The 24,233-nt window shown below is 38.7% G+C and overlaps 1 protein-coding gene across 1 annotated transcript in view; it reads left to right on the top strand.

Annotated features, from left to right (window-relative positions):
- The first annotated feature begins 1,897 nt into the window (after positions 1-1,897).
- gnai2b (guanine nucleotide binding protein (G protein), alpha inhibiting activity polypeptide 2b) overlaps positions 1,898-24,233 on the top strand; it is a 48,069-nt gene continuing 25,733 nt past the window's right edge. The window contains exons 1-2 of the mRNA XM_006783136.2: positions 1,898-2,590; positions 2,700-2,846. Coding sequence (XP_006783199.2) covers positions 2,729-2,846 — 118 coding nt within the window. The 5' untranslated portion in view covers positions 1,898-2,590; positions 2,700-2,728. The remainder of the gene's footprint in view (positions 2,591-2,699; positions 2,847-24,233) is intronic.

Here is a 24,233-nt window from a genome sequence, read left to right as displayed (position 1 = left end):
TGAAACTGTTTGTCATCATGAGCCGTCGCTGCTGACCTCATTATGTCAACATACTGCTGGTTTTTACTGTAACACATTAAGACTTTTATTTAGACCAGCACAGGTCTGTGTATTTCTGATTGCTCAAGCTAATGTTACATTTAAGTACTATAGAAATGAACCCAATAGGATATCATCTATATTGACTCAGACTAAAGACATTACAGCAGTAGCAAGGGCCCTGCAGTTAAATGGTACATTAGAACTCAGCAATAAAATGTTTCATTTTATTTTATTTTTTACAAGAGAACAAAAGCCAAGACTGGTAAAATGGCTGTAATAAGCCTACTGTGAGCTGGTATAGTTCAAGATTATTTATTATTTTTAAATGCCCCATTCCTTTATTGTGCTGTGAAAATATTGTTAAAATAAAGAACGTGTCTCTCATGTCAAATAAATATAAGTAGCCATGTTTTACACTCTTAGAAGATTAGAATAATTCAAATTATAGCACTGGAAGTGATTATTTTATCTTAAATTGTATTTGACTTTATATTGGAACTGTCTGTTTTAACACTGTGTGTCTGACAAGGTAATCAGCAACACAGGGGCACCACAAGGGACTGTCCTCTCCCCCTTCCTCTTCATCGTCTACACCACAGACCTAGGCCACTGCACAGAGACCTGCCATCTTCAGAAGTTTTCTGATGATTGCGGTGGTTGGATGCATCAGCAGGGATGATGAGACAGAGTACCGGGCTATGGTCGACTCCTTTGTCACATGACGTGAGCAGAATAATCTGCAGCTCACCGTGGCAAAGACCAAGGAATTGATTGTGGACTTCAGGAAGACCAGGAAACACTTGGCCCCTGTTTAATCCAGGGGGTCAATGTTGACATTGTGGATGACTATAAATACTTCGGAGTATACATAGACAATAAACTGGACTGGGCTAAAAACACCACAGCACTTTACAGGAAGGGCCAGAGTTGTCTCTATTTTTTGAGGTGGATGAGGTCCTTCAACATCTGTCGGACAATGCTCAGGATTTTCTACGAGTCTGTGGTGGCCAGTGCAATCCTCTACGCTGTTGCATGCTGGGGGAGCAGATTGAGGGTTGCTGATGCCTACAGACTCAATAAACTGATCTGCAAGGCCAGCAATGTTGTGGGGATGGAGCTGGACTCTCTTAAGGTGGTGTCGGAGAGGCAAATGTTATCCAAGATAAAGAGAATGTTGGATAATTCCTCCCACCCACTCCATGGCATGCTGGCTAGCCACAGGAGCACGTTCAGACTGAGACTGAGATTACCAAAAAGCACCACTGAACGACACAGGAAATCATTCCTGCATGTGGCCATCTTCCAGTACAACTCCTCCACCTAACACACTGTATACACTGTGATAGCTACACCCTTTTTGCACATGCTCTTCTTTCTTATTCAGATATTTATTAGTAAGTGACTTATATGTATGTATATATTGTATATATTGTGCTATTTCTTACTTCTTGTATTGTCTGTTTTTGTTACCGTTTGTACTGGAGCACTGTAACCCACACAATTTCCCCTAGGGATCAATAATGTTTTCTGATTATGATTCAGATTTTTAATGTAATTGGTTATTTCAGCGGTAATATAATTTGATTCTATATTTTGATATAATTTGATTCTTTATGTTTTGTTTTGGAAAACAGCTTGTGTCCAACCTCAGGGAGTGCACCATACACATAATCTGTAATTTCTATATAAAGTTTATTCGCTGCAATGCCTTTAAGTCTTTAACGAGTAGATAAACTCTATTACTATGTACGTCCATTGGATGGCGCTGCACGTCAGCTATTCTAGCGGTCTCATTTGGTGCCAAGGTATTTCATAAACATGTGACGACAAGACTCATTAGCCATTTTAACAGCACTCCGTGCATCCTTGACCAGAGAAGGGCCCCTGCGTATCGCAGTTGGTCAGTGAGAAGAGGGCGGACTGCTGGCCTTCATTTCATTTGTCATGCTAGAGTCTGCATCCGCGGGAAATGCAGAGGAATGAGGCTGGCACAGCGCCTACTGCGGTCTGCACATCACACTCCTAAAATCACGCCTCGCTGGTTTGCACATTAATTGGTTTCGCTCACGCGAGCTACAGCGGAGAGCTCACCTGATCTAACAGGGCTATCGCGACAAGTTGCTCGAGTGACGTCGCTGCGACTGGTTGACAACTTACAATTGTCACACGATTATCAGAGGTTTTTCGCGCGAGCCTAAATACGCACAGAAAGAGACTGCAGCACTGTCGCCACCACCGAGGGACGCGCTGCTTACCAGGCCAGGACTAAGTGAGCCAGTCTACCGTGGAGCAGGGAGCACGGGCATTTCAGTCTGTGGATGGATGCAAGACATAGGGATTTGATAGATTCGACATGGACCACATAAAAATCTGAGGTTTAGTGTAACAAACACAAACCCAACAACAACAAAACAAAACAGCAAATGTTCTGAATTCATTTGCCTCTCTTATGAGCTTCTTGTAGACCAGAAGAGCGGGACCACAGACTTCTTGCAGGTGGATAAGCTGACTTTGTTTGCAAGTGGAAGAGGCTGTTTTTTTCTAGAAGGTAGTACTGGAAGCAAAAGCTGTTCCATTGTTATTCCTGGCATCGGCCGACGCACTGAAACCATCAGCACCCTGAGATTCTTATTGTTTTTTTCTTTTTTTTGCGCAAGCGGTCGGTGCGCCCCTGCGTTTGGATCCAATGGGTTGTACGGTGAGCGCCGAGGATAAAGCTGCTGCGGAGAGGTCAAAGATGATTGACAAAAACCTCCGAGAGGACGGGGAGAAGGCAGCCAGAGAAGTGAAATTGCTTTTATTAGGTAGGTAGGTTACATCTGGAGTTGACTCCTCAGGAAACTGAAAGGAGTGTTTCTTACTCCAGAAATGATTGTGTCACGTTGTCTGTACATAATACTCCGAAAACTCATAAAACCATAAATATTACAAACTACCACAAATGCGACCAAGTTAAACCTCACTATATCTAAGGCAGGACACTATACACATAATCTTAGCTACAGCATAGAAAAGGGGCCATTTCAGTGCTCATCTGTCTACAGTCATGTTGTGTATTATTAATTAGCCTACACAAGTGCCCACACTATATACTTGGAGATAAGTCAGATATCCTCATGTCAACATGCTGCACAGCTTCTTAGAGGATTGAGCTGGCATTTTTCCCAGAAAGCTTAATTCAATATATTAAACCTGCGGGCATTCACAGGATTACACTTCAGCTCTACTCTTATACTCACATTAATCTCTCTCAAAGGGATACAGGGAAGAAAATGCCAATTTAATAGGTGGCAACAGCAAAGCAACAGTTTATATCGAACAAATTCTGCATCTTGAAGGCACCATCTCCTTTCCTCCTTCTGCATTTCCATCCTGTGTGCACACAAAGTCGCATACATATGCAAACAGGAAATACATCCTCCCACTCATTACCGCATTCTCACTTCCCTTCTTAACAGTTTCAGCTGTTTAAGTTTGACTCGATCGTGCTTCTGATTGGTCTGTCAGCTCCTTCGAAAGGGTTTGTGTTTAATGTCAAGACAAGAGTTTGTGTGAATGCCAGTAGAAGTGGGCATTTTCTGAAAGCTGTTTTGCCAGCATGATTGCAAGCTTACTAGCAATCTCCCTCCTTACTCCAGCTCTGTTTTTAAAAGATGTCGAAAGATTTGCAAATCATATGGGCGATGTAAAAACATAATAACCAAAGAGACACCATGATAAGCATACCTGCAGGCCACTCTCTCAGTTAATTCGGTTAATTGGCAATTAGTAATTTAACTTGGTTGTTAATATTGTTAATATTTATTACCTCTATGGATAGTTTGGATGTTTAAATGGCCTGTATTTGTATAGCGCTTTACTTAGTCCCTAAGGACCCCAAAGTGCTTTACACTACATTCAGTCATCCACCCATTCACACACTGGTGATGGCAAGCTACATTGTACTCAGTTGCCCTGTGCGCCCCAGGCTGCCAGGCACTGGCACCACCGGGCCCTCTGACCACCACCAGTAGGTCCAATGACACAACGACCGAGGCTCGGACGGCCTCGTCTGGTAAACCTTCCGATTACCAGACGAACTGCCAACTCGAAAGCCACGATCGCCTTCAACTCTGGTCATGCACACATATTTCAACTAAAATAAAACTGGTTTTTCCTTCTCACATAAATTCACCCCATCTCTTAGAAGAAAAATGAAATATAAATAAAAAATTGTATCAAAGCTTAATGCAAATTACTGCTTTCTCTTTTTAACTTTTTTAGTTAAAAAATCTTTGCCATCAAATAAGATGTTTAACTACCTGACCTAAGTGAACCTCCTAAAGGCAAATTATAACATTTTTTACTTCTTTCATTGCACCTACGTGACAGATGCTCATAGGAAAAATACTGAAAGGCTGTGAGATCTCTTTCTGTTTCCTCTGCTCAGATTTCGGTAAAAACGTGTGTTTTGTCCATTAAGTGACCATTTTTCAGAAAGATTTTTTACTCCCCATGTTTGGTGGACACTTATCTTTGACCTAATGGAATGGGAATGTGTTGTAATCTCAGTGCATCTCTGTGAGCTGAATGGATATGCTTACGTGCTGTGCAGTCTTGCCTTTATGGATATTTAAGCTGATGTTGGGCAATTTACTTTAGCAATCACCATGAAACATTGTATTGTTTTTCTTGGCCTTCATGCATTGTACTGCAGGTTGTGGTGTGTTTCCAGGCAAACACAACTCTACTGCACTCTGTATGTGATTTTTTTCTTGGTTAGCATCTCTTGCGCTAAATCCAAAGTATTTTCAAACAGCGGATGATGATGTCCTTCAAGGGATGAGCTTCTCACATTCTACCGTGTCAGACGTTTGATTTTTGTTTGATATTTGTCTGTTATCTGTTGAATATCTGACTTTTAATGTATTGTTACTCCAGACTATACTCAGGAAAATTCAAATGCGCAGTGCAGGGAATAGCTGTGATCGGCACATGAAGGCTCGTCTTCAGGCTGACTTTTAGGAGTACTTAGTACTCAGTACTTATTTTGATTTGTGTTGTGCTGGTGGATCATGCATTTTTGTTACTGGTTTAAACACATTCATTTAGTAGTGGGAAGCCAAAATTGTGATCAAGATTAATATTTGATAAAATGTGCAGGCCTGCTTTGTTTGCAGGGATGATTAAAAAAACAACAACAACAACCCAATAGTTCGGAAGTTGGGGAAGCGGTCACTTGGATAGACAGATGTCTGGATGCAGGCAGCTGGTGTCTTCAAGGCCTTACCTCGGGTAATAGGACTCACTGAACTGGACCTCTCTGCCACTTGCGTAGATGTTTGTGCTTCAGTTTTGGTGACTGAAATACTAGTGTTATATTAGTTTGTTGCTAAGCACTAATTAGCAGGTATAGGTAGCTGGTGCCCCCCATGGTTTATGGACAGAGATGGGTAACGCGTTACTGCCCATACTTGTATCTGCCCATACTTATATCTGATTACTTTTTTCAAGTAACGAGTAAAGTAAGGGATTACTATTGCAAAAACGGTAATTAGATTACCGTTACTTTCCCGTAGGAATGCTGCGTTACTGCGTTACTAAAACACTGATTTTTTTGCGAGATGCGTCTCATGACAGTGACGTAAGCGAGTGCGACGTTCGTGACAACAGCTGTGTGCAGATCAACAATGCATAATATATCGAGTGCCGGAGAGAGTATGAGCGTGCAGCATTTAAAGCGTGGAAGTACTGACCTTACTTTGAGTTTGATTCCATAAAAAGTGACAAAAACATTAGCGTCCGTTGTGCGTGGGAAGAAAACTTCTTTTTACACCGAAAAAAACCCTAAACAAGCTCCGAGTGCGCAAAGACGTAATGGGAAATTCACAGAGAAACTCGTGGATTCTTCCACTGACCGCTGCGGCACACCTGCACCAGGGTAAACCTCCGCCTACCCTCGCTCCTGCTTTACAGGTGAAAATAGAGCAAAAGGATCGCTAGTCTTTGACTTTTTAGTTATTTTCTGCTGTGTTTTACTTGCATCTATTTGAAAAAGTGAGTGTAAACATACAAAAAAAAATTATTTTATGTGCTGGAATGTGCAGAAAATAGGTTTAAATATTAAACAAATTTCTTCAAGTCAGAGAATGGTGCATATAATTTAATTTTTGCTTGATGCATAAAGTTAAAAGATTAAAACTGATAAAACAAGTTTAAAAAAAAGAGACTTTTCCATTTGATTACATTTTGTATGATGGATTATGCAGAAAAAGTAGAATTGGGCTGACAGAGCTATCGCTTTATCACTTATTTAGGTTGTAAATTGTGTTTTTAAAAAGTGACTAAGTAACTAAGTAATTAATTACTTTTGAAAATAAGTCATCAGTAAAGTAACGGGATTACTTTTCTGGGGAAGTAATCAGTAATTAGTTACTGATTACTTTTTTCAAGTAACTTGACCAACACTGTTTATGGATGCAGCTTGCTAACCAAATTTTACTTTTCTTCTTTTGCTTAAACTTATCATATCTTAATGATTTTTTATTTAGTCTGTTGTAATTTGATGACTGGCTTCACCTTGTCTGACATCTCAAGCAAGCCATTTGCAGACTTCTCTTTGCTCACAGCACCGGTCAGTGATATTTATATATAACTTTGAGTCTTTGTGCCTAATACCAACGTGAGATTGTAAGAGGACAGTTGACTGGCAGAGTAAAATTGACAACAACTAGTTCAGAGTCATTTTAAAGTACAAGTACAGTGCTTGGAGCTTACAGCATTTTGGATTTCATTTGCCTTCGTTGGTTTCAGAGTCCCGTGCTGTGGTTTTCCTAATAAGAAAAGTCAAACTGTCTGCTGTAAAAAGGGCATATATTTATTATACACAGTTTATCAAACATTATGTAACATAGTTTGTTTTTCATGATTCAAAATAATTTGTGGAAACAGATGCAAACAAGCAGCCTGAAGGTCTAAATGGTTAAGTTTACTTACAAACTGCTTAGCAACCAATTAATTTGTCACAGCACCTGAATAAGTATAATAATAATATCAATTAACCAACAATAGTAAAATAGCAGTAATAATAGTAAATGTAGTGATAATAGTAGTCATGCTAGTAATCTTAGCATCATTGTAATGCAGTATATAAAAATATTATGAATAAAACTTATATGTACCAGTCCCATCTAACTACTGGCTAATCACCTGTGCACCGCCTGGATTGATTATAAGAAAGCCTTTGACTCAATGCCCCACACGTGGATCCTGGAATGCCTGGAACTGTACAAGATCAGCAGGACGCTAACAACACTAGAGGCCCACTTCAAGCCAATAGCATAAGTGACCCTCAAATGCATGCTTTACCAAGGAGATCCTCTGTCTGCACTGCTCTTCCACATAAGCCAAACTCCCTCAGTAAAATCAAAAGACTGTGGTATGGAGCAATAGAGCAATAGACACACAGAGTATTGTATTATAGAAAGTGATTAGAGGAGGTATGAAAGATTTTCTATTCCTGTACTTGTGGCAGTCTATTAGAGACGGAAGGACTGCTTCTGCCTGCCTATTAAGTGGTGCAGAGGGTATTCAGGATTATCCATGATGGATAACAGTTTGTTCAGCGACCTCCTCTCTACCATAGCTTCATAAAGAAAATGAAAAAAGAAACATCACAAAGCAGGCCGTCCTAGTCAGTTTATTCAGTCTTATGGTGTCACCAGCTCCATCGCTGCTTGCCAGCAAGCCATAGCAATACACTCCGTTCGCCACAACTGTAGTGCTGTCTCCATCATTTTGCTGCAGACATTGAAGGGTATCAAATTCCTTAGGAAATAGAGCCTGCCCATCCTATTCTCATATACGGCCTGTGTGTTTTTCTTCCACTCCAGTTTGTTGTCAGTGTGGATGCTCAGGTATTTTTACTCTTTCAACACATTAAAAGTATTTCTGTAAGTGCTGTGACACTGACTTGTACTGAAGGCCTGAGGTGTACAAGCGAACAGGAATAGAGACAGAAAAGTCCCCCGTGGAGCTCCTGTACTGCACATCACCAAATCGGACAGACCAGTGCCCAGCCTCATATACTGAGGCATGTCTGTCAGCCAGGCAGTAATCCATGAGATGGTGGACGTGTTTTTGGACGTTTGCCCGTTCTCATAGTACCAGTGGCTGGATTGTGCTTTCTCACAATATGAAGTATCTTCTTCTTCAAGTATCGTCTTGGTCCTATTTGTCCATAGACTTGTTTTCCTGGCTCAAACATAACAGATAGAAGAATCAGATTGATGTGTTTTAGTAAGTAAACAACACATTTGGCGTTTCAACAGCATAAATACTTTACAAGATGTCCAGAGGAATTATGTCACAAAGATTTTGATAAAAGCACAGGGGGCTGTGTTTGGGACTATTTCTTTGTTAGCTGAGTGGCTTCCCGCTGTCAAGAGGGAATTTCTTCAAATGGCACAAATGTGGCTGCAACTATGTTTTGTGAGATACCTTTACTCAAAATTTCACGTGCTACTTATTACACAGTTGTATGCAAATGTCTGATTAGATATCTTTTTTTACACCTAAAATTTCATAGAGGAAATTTGGACTGACCTTGAGAAGATCGTTCTAGTTTTCAAGATTATGGCAACAAAATGAAACACACACTTTGTTGGCTTCAGAGAGCTTAGCATGTGAATTTTGTAACGTTAGGCAAGACAGCATCAACATCCATGATATTTAGAAGGGTGAGGCAGACAATTAGAAAAGAAGAACTGACCAACGAAGGAAGTGAAACTGAGTGGAGTGCAGAGATTAGTAATTAGTAAAAATTAAAAAATTTATTAACTAAATCACTAAATACAAACTATGACACTTTTCAGTTTTAAAAAAGGTATCTTTCCAGTTTAATTAAAAAAAAAAAAAACACTGTTAAACCCTTTTAATCGATGTCACTTTTGTGGATGCTGAGTGAATTTTTTTTTTCCATGATGAGATCAAGTATTTTGAACAGCATTCCTTGTTTGTTACCTCATGATTTGACAAGGAATCCTCAGTTGACCATATAATCACTGTTTTGTAATTCTACACAGCCGCGCTTTATCGTCTTTTATCGTCTGTCTTGATATCAGTTCCTCAGGATGTCAGCAACATCACTAAGTTAAAATAATAAAAATATTCTTGAGTTGCAATTTACTGAAAGCACTGAGAACACACAGGAGCTTACTGCTTTTTGATTTCTTGACTGAGCGCATATAGCAGTAAACCTAATGGTCTTATTTGTCCAATTTGTGTTTAGAAAAAAAACCATCATCTTTTGGCAAAAAGAGAAGATGAGTCACTTGATAGAAATCACTGAAGCATGAAGGAGTGAGTACCAAACTGTCAGGGGAATGGGGCAGCTGTTCTTTGCAAACTGAGTATCTTAATTCCAAAAATACTGTTCATGCAATAAAATTCCCAACCAACTAAACACTTATGTACACTCACCTGACACTTTTCTAGATACACCTTGCTAGTACCAGGTTGGACTCACTGTAGCTTTAGTGCTTTGTGGCATAAATTTAACAGTGTTGGAAACGTTCCTCAGAGATTTTGATCCATAGTGACATGATAGCATCACTCACTGCTGCAGATTTGTTGGTTGCCCATTTTAGTACAGTACTCACTCTCATGTTCAAGAAACCAGTTTGAGACAATTTAAGCTTTTGTGACATGGTATGTTGTCCTGGTGGAAGTAGTTATCAGAAGATAGGTGCACTGTACTGACATTGTCAGCAAAAATTCTCACGTAGGCTGTCCTGACATTTGACACCACCTCGACTTTTTCTATTTTGCTTTGCTTTTCTATTGTTGGGTTTTAGTGACCTGCGCAAACTGTAACCTCACTTTCCTGAGAGAGTGGCACCTGGTGCAGTGTGTACTGCTGTTGCTCATCTGCTTCAAGATTTGACGTATTGTGCAGTCAGAGATGCTGTTCTGCATGCATTGGTTGTAGCGAGTGTGAAAATCCTTGTAGATCAGCAGTTTCTGTTCTCAGATCAGCTTGTCTGGCACAAACAGCCATGTTGCATTCAAACTCCCATGTTTCAAAACACAACTAACACATGTCCTTTTACTTGATGGCCTGAGAATGAGCCGTAAAGTAAGAAGCTTAAAAGACTATAAAGTCCATAGAAAACTCTTCTCATATCAGTTTTCATGGGTTTTAAGATAGCCATGGGTAAGAAAACACTTATTTCACCATGTTGCACCATGCCCTCTCTGTATTGAGTAAGTAGATGGAATGTCTTTATATGAGCAGGAACTGGGAACAAAAACCAATGTTACATAAATGTATAAGACGGCTTCTTGTGAAGCAAGGTCATCACTTCGTCACATGTATACCCTTTCGAATTGTAATTTCAGTACTGATAAACACTGAAACACTTCTCTTATATCTCTTATCAGAAATGTTATGGAGAGTTGGCCTCATGTTTTTAGCTATTTCAAGCTATTTAAAAGAATGTGTAATACTTGAGAATAGTAAACAATTTATTTCCATTCCAAGTAATTTTGAGAGTAACTGATTGGCTCTGTAGATTAAGATTGAAAATCCAAGGTTAAATGAAGGCAGACAAGCACCCATTGCTGCTGGTAAAATATAGTAACACATCTGAAATGCTATTAAAAGGATTAGGGAGCAAGTTAAACTAAAACTGTAAACGGACAAGAGACTGTGAGAAGATTTTGAAAAATGAGAAGGACACATCATCACCATCAGAAACTACACCGTTATTAGTCATTAGTGATTTATGAGTGCTGACTTTAATATGCAAGATACTCCCTACTCTAATAGGCAGATTCTGTTTCCCTATTTTCACCCAAAAATGTGAGACTATTTTTAACCGTCTTTGTTCCCTTGAACCTCGTTGAAATCAGAACCCACTGCAGCTTATCTCTAATTCCCTCCCTCAGGAGACAGTAATAATAGTTCTTCACAGACATTACTCAATTCTCATGATGGAGAGAATAGCTCTGGGTGAGGCTGCCCATCCGGAGATGACAACTTCACAATTACACACATGTTCAAAGAATATACTTAGTACTGTTAGTCATGTCTCTGACGAACACCACTAAGTCCTCATTAAATCCCCGCGAGTTTACTGTATGTGCTGATCTAGCAAGAAATGAATCCTTCCTACAGTCACGCTTAGGATGCAGTTTTTACTTTGATGTAGATTTTGCACCAGGCAGTGATTATTGGTGAGTTTTTCTGCTTAAAGAAAACCAAAAAATCCACATTTTTAAAAATGTAGTTGGTTTTTAGTTTTATTTTTTAAATGCTATTTATTTATGTATGTATTTAGTAGTGAGCTGACAGTTTTTTGTGCTCAGAAGTAAAAATGTATTTTGAGCAAACAAATAGTTTTTCTTAATGAGGCTGTTTCACTCCGAGTCATGATGAGCAGTCGAACAGCAGATCTTCCAGATTTCATGTATGTGTGTGTTTGATTTTGGGCCTATGAATGAGATAATGTCTGAGACAGTTCATCCATGTGTCTGCTTTGCTTGATAAAGTGAGAAGTGTGTTGTGGCTGTTTCCTGAGGCAGGATGGTGGTTTATGACACCCTGTAAGAGTGTTAAATTCGGTATCTGTGGGAGTGAGCATACCACTCATATTCAGACCAGTGTGTTTATGACAGTTGTCGCCTGCCCAAATCTGACATCCGTCTCCTAAAGACTTTCATTCTTATATGTAATTTGGAAGTCAGAGATTTGTGGACTTTATAGTATAAGTTAATAATAAAAAAAAGTTAGCTAATTGAGGCATTAGTGTGGAATAAAGCTATTCCCGGTGGCATGTTTGTTTGTTTTTAAACAGTTATTGACTCTTTATTTAGGGCCCCTTCTGCCTGCTCCAGCATTTACTAAGTAAAAGGTCAGTGAACCTCCTGCCTATTGCATGAATATCTTTCTCTCCTTGTTTACTTAAAAGCTGACTAAGTTTACTTAAATCCATTTTAGTAACTATAAGGTAGCTGAACTTGAACAGCTTTCACATATGATAACCTTATAAATGTTTAAAGCTGGGTTCAAGGAGTTACAAAATAGACTACACATACGAGCAACAACAAAAACCCACAGCAGGGGACAAGCAGAGATACAGCTGGAAGGCCAGAGAATAAAGGTAGGTTTTGCGCCTACACTTAAAAGCAGGGATGAAGAGAGTACTTTTTATTTCAAGTGGAAACTATTTCCACAAATGAGGTGCAGCAACTGCAAAGGCTCTGTCATTTTATTTTCTGTGGTCTTGGGATATGTAAGAAAGCTTTGCCAGCAGATCAGTGAATGTAAGCAAATGAGGTTGATGATCAAATTTGGAGCCTGCCCATTAAAAGCCTTAAAAACAGTTGATAAAATCGTAACTGAATTCTAAAATGGACAAGGAACAAAATGCAGAGAGGCCAAGACTGGAACAGTGTGTTCATATTATGATAATATCTAAGCCTTACAAGATGTTTGGCTTTATTCAGTAGCTAACTGCTAACTTGCCTACCATGGTGGTGGGAATAGGATTTGGTGCTGGATTCACCAAACAGAACACCCACAGGAAAAAGGATTTTAATAGCCGTGCAGTGTTTTGAGCACAGGGCTGTTGCTCAGCCTGAGAAAATGCTTGAAATGTTAAATAGCTATTTAAATCTTTATATGGTGGTGCTCATCCACACTGCACGGTACATAAAATTAAAACCCACCACAATTGTTTTGATGATTCTTTGAAATAGCAGACATGCTTATTAAGTGAGAGAGGTGGATAAACTGAAGGGTGATTATTTACTAGACCACTATAGTGCAATTTTGTGGCAGAGTAATAAAGCAAAATTTCCTGTCCAACATTATTTGTCAATTATCCCACAGAACAAGTACTGTACAACCCTAGAAATGATGTTTTCTCTGAAATGCATTTAGAGTTCCCCAACATTTTAGCGAGCTGAGTTGCAGTCTGCTTGCTATTCCTCCATAATACCACAGTTCCTGTTATTGTTGATGTTGTTCCAAAAGTGACAACTCCACTTCATTTTATTATAGAGGTAATTCCCTGCATTATAATGAAAGCTGTTAGTAATCTGTTTTAACCACGGGTGTAAGTTTATAGCTTAGTGTGGAAAACGGATATTGTTTGGAAAAGCAGAATTTGGAGCAAAGCTGTCGTTTTCAGTTAAAGAAAATCCCTCTTTTGTGGCTCATTTTAAAACGACCTCACAATTTGTGTAGTATCTGCAGAGGTGAATACATTTTAAATTCTCCACGGTTTCTGCTAATAATGCTGGATTTAAGGAGGAGAATGAATTAAGGTAGAACCCTTGACCCTTTGTGTTTTTTACCAAATGTTCTACATTTTCTATTGCCAGTATTGGGATAAATCTATCTGGGGACTTTGTGATACCTGTGGTTGATACCCAGCAAACACTGTAAAGTTGTAATGAATGAACGTTTTAGAGAAGAGCTACATTAATTTAACCTACTTTTTTATCACAGCACACAAATAAAAAATGTTAAGCATTATCAGTCTTCATCTTCTATTTGGTGCAGATGACACAGCAGGTCCTTGCCCATATTTCATTTTTCAATCACGTTTTCTATTTTCAGCCCCATCCATAATTTAGGTAACTTCTTTTATCGCTTTCACTCCTCATCTTTTCATATTACACTCATCCCCTCTCATACAGTGGTGTAAGAGTGCAAACATGCCTCAGCAAGTAGCAAAGTCTTGCGGAATGACCAGAAATCATTAATATCAATTCTGTCTATATCATCTTACACTCGACTCCAGAGACAGTTTATCTAGGTGCTGCATGCAACGTGGAAGGACCTTGACCTTTTGCAAGAACACTTAAAAAGCTTAAGTTAGAGACAGCGAAGGAGATAAAGGATGGGAGATAGAAATAATGTAGACAGTTGAGGTCCAGAATACTGGAAAAACAAGGGTTTGCAATCACGACATGAAGGAACTGTCACATGGGGGAAAAGGGGAAACCTGAATTCAAATATTAAAAGTTCTCTTTTATAATTCAGACTGAGAAGATCCAAACCTTAAATATCAAAAATTGATTTTACATAGAAAATATTAGACATTGTACAAATTGTGCACCACAACATCTTTATTTTATTTTATTTTGGCCACCGATCTGTAGTCTACACTAAAAGAAAATATTGAATCTTACACAGCTGCTTATCACAGAGACCCAAAATGTAAGACGTCTTCAGATTGTTGTGAGTGGATCCCGTGATTGTTTTGCATTTTTCCTTAATAACCACTGAAAGGTTAAACAGCTGCTTTCAACTAAGTAATGTCATTTCAGTAGGTCTGACATAACTGAAGGTAATTATATTAAACATTACTATAAAAATCATATTTTGGGTAATATAGTTGTATACTAACTTTACTGATATGACTCTAAGTACGCCTTATATGGAAGCTGCAGTGCTTGGGAAACAGGGCCTCTGCAGATCTTTTAAATTGGTTTTCCCCCTGGAGAGGATTTTCTGCTCCACCTCTAAATAGGCGAGAAAGTAATCACTGTTGGAAAAGGTGTAGGAGCACTTTAAAGGGCACTGGGCCACATGAAATATAACTGTGATCAGATTTAACTTATGAAATGCAGTCATCAGCAAAGGAAAGTAACAGATCAGTCGAACACTCCTGAATGTGCAAGATTCGATCATGAAGTCAGATTCCTTCATTTTGCAGATGTAGTAGACTCAGATGAAACACACTGATTATAAACTGTTAGACAGATGCAGTGTACATGAGCCAACTTTGTTACCAAGGCCTCAGTTCCCAGCGTCCCCATTAGAAGATAAGCCAACATTGACAGTGATGACAGTGACAGTGCAACAATATAAAAGGCATAAGAGTGGAGTGTGAGAGACAAGTCTGTGTTTCAGAGCTGCAGCTGAGATACGTTAACCATCGCTGTGTCCGTAACTTGCAAACGTCCAACCTACATATACAGTGACAGACACGACAGACAGCTAGAACATATGTGGAGTAAAACGGTTAATAAATAATACCTGTGCAGTTCACATGTGGCAGTGACTCACACTGGGTAGCACTGTAACAATATCTAGCATAAAAAGTAGCAAAAGAAGTGTAAAAATGTAAGATCAATATAGAGATTTTCAACAAAAGGCTGCCATTGCACATATGATTTTTTTTTTTTATCTTTGTGACATCTCAAGGCAACTATATGTATAAGTGACAATATGAGTTTCAGTATCTTGCCCAAAGTCACTAGGAGAGCTGGGGATCAGACCACTGACATTCTGAGCAGTGGATAACACGAACTACACAGCCTCAACACTTGAGACAAAAATTATGGAAAGATATGGAACATGAGTAAAAAAAAGGGGGGGGCTTTAAAGAATTTAATTAAAATTCTAATTAAAATTTTGAATATTGAACAACAGCAAAATATGCCTGCATGCATTTATATTGAAGAATATAGTCAGAGCGTGTAAGCTCTTCACAGATAACCATTTTATTAGCTGCTGTAGGGTTTAGGACTCTGTAGCCTTCGTGTACAAAATGTTTGCTCTAAATTTAATACCTTCAGTAATATTTACAATCAGTGGGCCTGATGTAGAGTCCATCAAGATAAAGCTCTATATCAAAGTTCACCCATCGATCTGCCTGCCATGTTATTCCTGGAATAGCCATCAGAAACCATCCCCATATTCATTCATATAAAAGTTGATGCCAGAGCACTGGCACGGAGAGACTTAAAGAATCCGGAATAGAACTCCACAGGAGACTGAATGCCAGAGATTGTTGTTGTTTGACACTTGTTCTACTTGTACCCCCAGTCAGCTGTCTGGGTAACTGCCAGACAGGGAAGCATATTTAGCCACTCGTATTGTTACCCCCTGACACAAGTCATGCAGTTAAATTAATGCTTACCCCAAATTATTGCCTCGGGATGTTACTTAACGACCATCAAGTGGAAGTCTTTTTTTGTAATGAGCATCTTTATAGGTTAAACTTTTCACATACTCTTAAGTTAGAAAGGTAAATTTAAAGGTTAACATTTGGAACAAACCTCCATGGATCACAGAGAACCCACTTGGAGGGCTGATACAATTTATGTGTAGTAATGAAAATGTTCATTAATAATACAGTTAGGGTGTAGATCATACAGAAGCTGAAAAGGGAACGTCTCAGTAGAGTTTATGATGATGCACTGGCCTTCAGGAAGGTAATATACAGCTTGTTCCTACTCCGAGGTAATAATAGCATTTTAGGAGTAGCACTGAGGTATGATCTGTAGAAATACAGGCACAGTAACCACAATGAAGCATTATAGCCTAGTGCTTTTCCAAGGTAAAGACAAATAAACTGTCTACAAGCAGCTGAGACCCTGATATCTATATTGTATTATATTATAGGTTTTTTGCTCACTACCAACTTTGTGGCTTTAAATATATTATTTCTCCCTGCTGGTAATGCAGTTTCTGCATGCAGTAATGTAACTTCTGCATGTATGTCACATTTTGGAGAGGCAAAGCATGAATTGAACACGGTGGACCAGCGGGTCTATTACACGTTTTGCTGTGATGCTGGGTTAAGACACCAGATACACTCACAAACAATTAAAAAAAAATCATTACTTTGTACAGTTCATCTGTGATCGCATTACTTCATGCCATTACATTTCTCAGTCAAGTCTCACAAATTGTTGCATACACTGGGCAAGAATGTATAACAGTGTGAAGTTCACACTGGTTCAGAATGAGATGATTTGAAATGCACTATTAATTAAGATTGCCTCATAGCTGTTTCTGTTTAGCTGATGATGGCGAGTGATGGTGAGTGGCATAAATGTTTATGCTTCTTTGTAAAGTGAAATTTCTGTCCACAGTATGCTACGAATAATAAACAGAAAGTTTACATTTTGTTGAACAATAGTAACTCCAGCACTGTCGCTCACTGATTAAGATGTCCACAGCTGGTCTGAAACAAGATACTTTGTCTTACACTTAATAATATTACTGTGTAAGATGTACTCTGACATCAACTAGATGATGTGGGGAGAGAGAAGAAGGCAGAGACCTAATTTTTCTTGGCTCAAGTCTAAATTAATAGGCCATTAATTTGGCAGTTATTCATTACTATGCAGTGAAGGAGGCAGACTGCAAAAGATCCGAATGCTATTAACAAGCTATTTAAATGAACTATATTCGAAACTTGAACTACAACCACTCTGTGAAAGACACGGAGGTTTTGCTATAGATGTTATTTTAACAGCAAACAGGTCTGTTAAGATGTGTGATGTTTTGTTGAGTTGTTGTTAACGCTTGATGTTTTCATTGAAGTAAAGTGGGATTAATCATTGGTATACATCCACACATGTATCAGACCTCCATTCTCAACAGGCCAGTTCACTGTTTATCAATGATTATCAATACTGAGGTCCTGAAAACATGTGCCATTATACCACACTTTATTTTTCTCTTTTGTTTGTTTTTTACACATGTCGACATAATTGTTGTATGTATGCTGTATGCATAGGCGGTTGAACTGCATTTTAAAAGCTCACTTAAATGAGAAAAGTCTTTGCTGTTGCCTTGTTTGTGCCATGAATCTGTGACCCAGTCAGCCTTCGCTTAAACAAATATTTTTCTACTGTTGGAAAAAGATCTTTTCTACTTTCAGAACATGAAAACACGTGAATTTGTTCCTTCCTTGTTGTTCAAGATTTTGTTTTGGGGAGGAGACTGTAGTGTCGTAACCATGGCAACTAATCGAATGCCAGCACAAGCAAGGCAACCCATCATTCCACGGGCAGCTCTGCCAGGGCCGACATTTAGATGTGTTTTCCAGGCGGAGCCGGTACTCTGTCTCATTTCTCTCAGGCATTGGGTCAACAGTAACGAAACAGCTGCTGCAACATAAGCATCTTACAGGCACATGGCAATGTGAAAAAATATTCTGATTTAAGTCGGAAATGAGCTGTCAGGTGTGTACAGTCTGTTTTTATACATAATGATAATAATATGCAGCATGACTGGACATGAAGATGAAGTGGTAAAGCTGTGTGGCTCACACATTCTCACCATTTCTATTGCACTCCAGCTACCTTTCATCATCTTTTAATCTAGATATCATAGCATCTTTATATGCAACAGAGGGTTTTGTGTGTGTGTGTGTGTGTGTGGGGGGGGGGGGGGTTGCATTGTCAGAGTTTGCTTGCCTTTTAAAAGGTTTCATGAGAGTGTCAGGGCACTAAAACTGTACTGTGTGTCCTTACGTATCCCAGCAATCTGGTGTAACAAGAGAATACTGCATGATTTTATGGTCCCTCAAATAGTAGAACAGTTTACCTCCAGATGCCTCATTTGATTGCTGATGTGTGTGTCTAACTAAAGAGTATAAGCTAACATAATGGTCTGCAGAAACACAGGGAGATGGCAGAGTAAGCAGGCTGCCTGCCAGGCTAATACCAGCTGTGGTGGTTTGTTATATGAGCAATCACTTTACGGGTGCAGCAGATTGATTCGAGAGCAAAGGAAACAGCCTTCTCTTTGCTGCAAACTTTGTGTTTTATACGTATTGTTCTTGGCCAGATATATGGTTGAGTGTCAGTTTAAACTGCATTGGAAAAAACCTTTCTCTCTGCCAAGGATTTACATAATGACCAGATCAGTGTCAGGAAGCTACCCAAGTCTAAAGCCCTCCAACTGTTTCCATATCAAACTGTCTTAGTAGCTCATTCTTATTCACTCCAGCCTGCAGAGTTATATATGAGGTATTAAAGGGCTGATGTTTGTGGCTCATCATCAGAAATGACCAAGAATAGAGAAATGTAAATGTAAATGTAAATGAATTTAGCCTTGAGATATGACTGTTAACAATAAATGACAATGTGTAGATGTTTTTATTTTGGAGGGGGGGGGGGGTTGTTGTTTCAAAACTTACTGTTAAATTATCACTCATACCACTCTTTGTACTAAAGCCTAAAGAACAATACTTAATGATACACAGAAGTACTTTGCAAGTACTCTGATAAAATGTCATATTAGAAAGGTTTCCCAAGCGAAGGTAAGAAATAGGACGGGACCCCGGAGTCTAGATTCTGGTACTAGAGCAGAGTTAGCAGATGGCTGATTGAGGCCTTGAAAGAGATTCTCTGGACAGGGGAGGAGATGGGATGAGGAGGAGTAGTGTGGCATGAATGCTGGTCTGAAAGGCAGAACAATGTGTTGAAAAACAGGGATCAAGAATTGAGAAATACTGACTGGCTCTCATGAAGATGATCGGAGTAGTGATAATAAAATTAAATTAAATGAACTGAAAACCGTTGTAATGTGGAAGTGAAATAAATGAATAGATGCAGAAACAAGGCAATGGATCAGATCTAAATCATTCATTCCATTTTTGGAAGATTTTACACTGTATTTTTTATGCCTGCCCAAAAAAGGATTTTTTAAGACTAATACTTATATTTGGTGACTCAAAATGATTGACAGATATTTCTTTTGTCCACACACACAAAACATAAAGACAGTTACGTATGTGCTGTTATTAATCAGCCCTTACTGAAATAATATTCCAATTTATGTATCCATAGATAACAAACAAATATCTTTCCCTAGAAATTGGCCTCAAGATGGGATTTAAAGTCTGTCATAGAATCTATTATCTCTATGTAATTCAAAACATAAGCTACGGTAAGATAAGCTGATTTTTCCATTTAAACAGATGACCCAAAACAAGGTCCTAATGGACTGACAAATAGCTGAAATGAGAACTCTACAGGGAGTTATTTAATAGCAAATGTTAGCGTGTTACCCCATAAAAAGGACTGGGTGCAGTGCTCTGACTTGGTTTCTCTAGTGCATTTTCTTTTCTGCATGCAGAACATGCAGTTTTAGGTGAGATATATATATATATATATATATATATATATATATATATATATATATATATATATATATATATATATATATATATATAATTTATTATAGTTATTATTATGTTATATATGTTACTGGTTGGCTGAAAGAAATTATTTTCTGATATATTGCAGGTGGAAAAAACAGGACAGAGCTACATTCATAACCTCATCCTGAAAAGTCATATTACTGTGAAAAACACCCACAAATGGTCTAATGTTGGCAGATAGACCTCTGTGCTGGAAATGGAGAACTATTACTTGAGAATTTAAATTGCCGGGATGTAATAGGCTTTAAAAAATCCAGTACTTGATACAATAAAGTCACCTTCTTAAAATGTCAAGAGTTGCTGGGTCATTTGCTTTTAAGAGTGCATTATTATGCATGTTCCTTGTGGTTTACATTGTTATGGGAGGAACATGTAAAAAGAAGTAGATTAGAAAAAGAAGGGCATGTATTGTCTTTCCTAATTAGGCTCTAGTTTGATGTTTTGTCAGTGGTGACTGAGAAGGTTGTCACCACAGAAATGTGTGAAACAATCAAGAACAGTACTGGAGACACCTCCCAGCTGCTTACAGGCATTAATTTAAAACAGGATGTTAAAGGTGCTGAAGCATGCATTGTGTTCTAAAAGGATTAAACGTGAAGAAGTGCTTCTGTTATAAGGAGACAGTAATGAAGTGGGTGTCTGCTATATACTTATAAGCTCAGCACACTTCCTCAGGCACCATTGATTGATTGCACTGCATAGATTTGCATGTCATGTTATAGCAGCCATTGGTTGTTTGTTTTTTTGTCTCATGCTCTCCATGTGCTATGAATTTGTTTGTATCAGAAGAAGCTTCCACTTTGTCTTGTTTCTCCCTGATCCTCTTTAAATGATATACATCTGTTCTCTTCTTATATTCACTCTGCTTTCATTGGTGCGATTTAACACTGGGTGTACATTCATAGTGCATTTTCTTTTCTGCATGCAGAACATGCAGTTTTAGGTGATATATATGTATATATATATATATATATATATGCTGGCTGCACATTCAGAGTGCAGCCAGCATCCTACTCTGCAAAGCAAAGCAGCGAAGCTCCATTGCTCTGTGCAAGGCTGATGACCTACTTTCTCATTTCAAGTGATAACATACTGTACTGCATTCAGCCATGTAAAATTCCTCCATTGCGCTCTACTCTGCATGTGAATGGGGTTTGGGTGGTGGTGGTGGGGAGTTAGCTGCTTGGTTGGCTGGAACACCTGTGCTACCAACTCTGCTTGTCCAGCAGTCACCACTAGAACCTGCTTATTGTGACACACTAAGCTTATATAGGTCTTTATTTCTTTGGGGTGTCTGCAAGAAATTACTCATAGGCTGCAGCATATTGACTTAAGACCTGCAGAAAAATTAGGGGTTTCTTAATAATAGCCTGCTAACAGAGGGCAGTGTAGCTGAAGCAAGTGTGTGGTAAAAAGGAAACCAATTAATTGTCTTGAATTGAGTTTCTCTCTTACACAAATAAATTCCCATAAATAACCGTACTCATGCTGAGCAACCAGAGATTCCACTATAAACTCCTGTTTTCACTCTCTCTTTAAGGCCTCAATACTTAGCTCCAACAGCCTGCTTCTACTACAAACGATGCCGATGATAAAAGTAAAAGTGGTAAAAGTAAACCAAACAAGCAAATCTGCAGCAAATCTTAAGACTGAATTAAGCCAAATTGCATAATTTGGGAACAGATATTGAGTTTGGACAATGTGTCAGCAGTTATTTTCAGGCCACTGAAGGGTCGAGCTAAAAGCATGCTAAAAGCAGTATTTTGTTGACAGGAATTAGACTCAATAAGAAATACAAATGATAGTGCTACAAATTCAGAAAGAAATGATACTTAACAAGTTTACATTAACAAGTTTTGTTCATATGTTACTGTTCAAATTCTATTCAAGAAAACCCTCAGGGAATCAATCCTATGTATGTATGTATGTACGTATGGCACAGAACGTCACACCAGTACCCAGTACACTGAGACAGAGCTGTATATAAAAATAGTCTCTTGTTGAGGATCCTTCTTGATGCTATTAACACATAAAACAGTTCAACTTTTAATTGGCTGTAAAAGCTAGATGAAGCAGTCGTGACACCAACGGTTGGGGGCAGTGGGCCGGATGAAAAAGCAGGAGGAATCGTGTCACAGCTGAGCCAGTGACTCATTCTCCCATGGCAGACGCTTAAACAATAGATGGCCTATAACGCTGGCATATGCTGAGATGTGTTACATGTCTCCACAAAAGAAATGCAAAGGCAGTGGACTGAGTGGCACAGAGATGTGAAACAGTGTTTGTGATTATAGGCCTCGTTAGGATGCTGAGACACTGTGCTGAAAGGGCAGAATGGATTTTTTTATTCGCCCTGTTTCTAGGAAGTGTATTTGTTTGTAGTGTATGTCAATTTCACTAAATCCAGACTCAAATAATTGTTTGATGCATTCCCATGAAATTTAGTACCAGCATTTATATTCCAGGGAAAATGAATCCAGTAATCTAGTAATTTCTTGACCTTTCCTCTAGGAAAATTACTGAAGTATCATTTCTGAATGTGAAATATTCAGCAGTTATTAGATGAAACGCCACAAAAGGCCAGTTCCCCATGTAAAAATTAAGAGGATTCTCACATTTCATCAGCATGATCCATTGAAGGTACACTTCTTTTTAACAGAGTGATTAATTAACCAAGTCCTTTAGTAGTTTATATCCTTGTTAGCTTGATTTTGCATTTTTCTAGATCAATTTTATGCTTGCGAGTATTGTTAATTACAGTCAATAATGTCAAAAACCAAAATAATAATACAATAATAAATTGTTATTTGTATAGGACTTTTTTAAAACATAGGGACAAAGAACTTTACTGAATACAATAAAATAGATAATATACAAAAAGAAGAAAACATACACTACAACCACAGTGTACATTTTTTAATGACCAATCAAATGTTAGCTAGTAATGCAGATACTCAATTAAATAGTGTTGCATGCAAAATACTGGCCACTGCAATAATTTGCTAGCAAACTAAGGAACTGCAAAGGTTTTCAGTGCAGTGCTTTATATCTGTAACAACCAGCAACCTCCAGCAACTACTCGCCAACCGGTTGCAGAATACATACTTTTCCCTAGGAAATGGCAGTTGCATGGGGCGTCACTGACCAGTCTTTAGGCTTGAGTGAATGATGCTATAGCAATTTGGTGTTTCAATGCCAGCAATCACTTGGCAACTGGTCAGAGCATGCACATTTTCGTTCATGACCATTTTATTCCAGATGGTTGTTGATTGTCCTGTAAGCCTGTGTGACTGAGGCCTTAGCTAAACACTAATTTGCTGAAACAATGCTGGCAGTAGGAGTGATTTTTGCTGCTGAGTGCTTTACAGCTCACTCTTACGTGTTTCTCATTCCAACATCACCTTATACCTGAGCTCTGCATTTATCTATGAGTTGGCAGATAACCTGTTATGAATATTCATTACTTTTTTTTAAAAACAATCAAGCACTCATGCTAGTTCTCCCATCCCACTATCTTTTCTCCTAACTATTTCCCGGTGTGTTCAGTCCTCTAACACACTTTAGTCTGCATTGTCATCCACCTCCTCCACTTCTTGCTCATTTGTCACTCTCGTTCACACTGTCCAACTCTACTCCCAGTACCACCTACCTATCCTGTCTTTGTTAACAGCCTTTTAATTACAGTACTTTTTCTTCCTCCCCATTGTCCTCACTCATTCTGTTTTAAATTCTGTTTTACGTTCTTAATAATGTTTGCTGGATAGAAACGGGTTCACCTCTGCTCAGAATCCCCACACCATACACTTATAAGGTCCTGTGCCAGCCCTTCCAAAGGGACTCTGCGAGTTCTTATCTCCTCCTTGTTGTACGCAGCTATTCTGAGCCAATTTATAATGCAGCTTACCTCAGCCTCAGAATTATAATTAAAAGATGTGACTCAAATAAAGACCATAAGACGTCAGTTGTGTATTATGATTTTTTGGTCAGTTTTTTCATATGTTTTAACACCTACGTATGTCAAAAACAACTCCCCTCTCATTTCTGCATTAGTCTAAGTGCTTCACCGGGCACAATGTAGCCATTCTCTGATAGACATGGAGTCACACCAGTGATTTCATTTTGCCCAAAGACAAGCAGCATCACTCTGAGCTTCCCACTTTTCCTGACAGATCCAACACTCATTTTCACAAGTCTAAACAGCAGATAGAAGTCAACAGTAACTGCATGTCAGAGATG

The sequence above is a fragment of the Neolamprologus brichardi genome, chromosome 5 (assembly GCF_056152115.1).
Source record: "Neolamprologus brichardi isolate AB-2024 chromosome 5, ASM5615211v1, whole genome shotgun sequence".
NCBI classification, from domain to species: domain Eukaryota; kingdom Metazoa; phylum Chordata; class Actinopteri; order Cichliformes; family Cichlidae; genus Neolamprologus; species Neolamprologus brichardi.
Note: the sequence above shows the minus strand (reverse complement) of the source record. Positions and strands in the feature narration are given on the sequence as shown.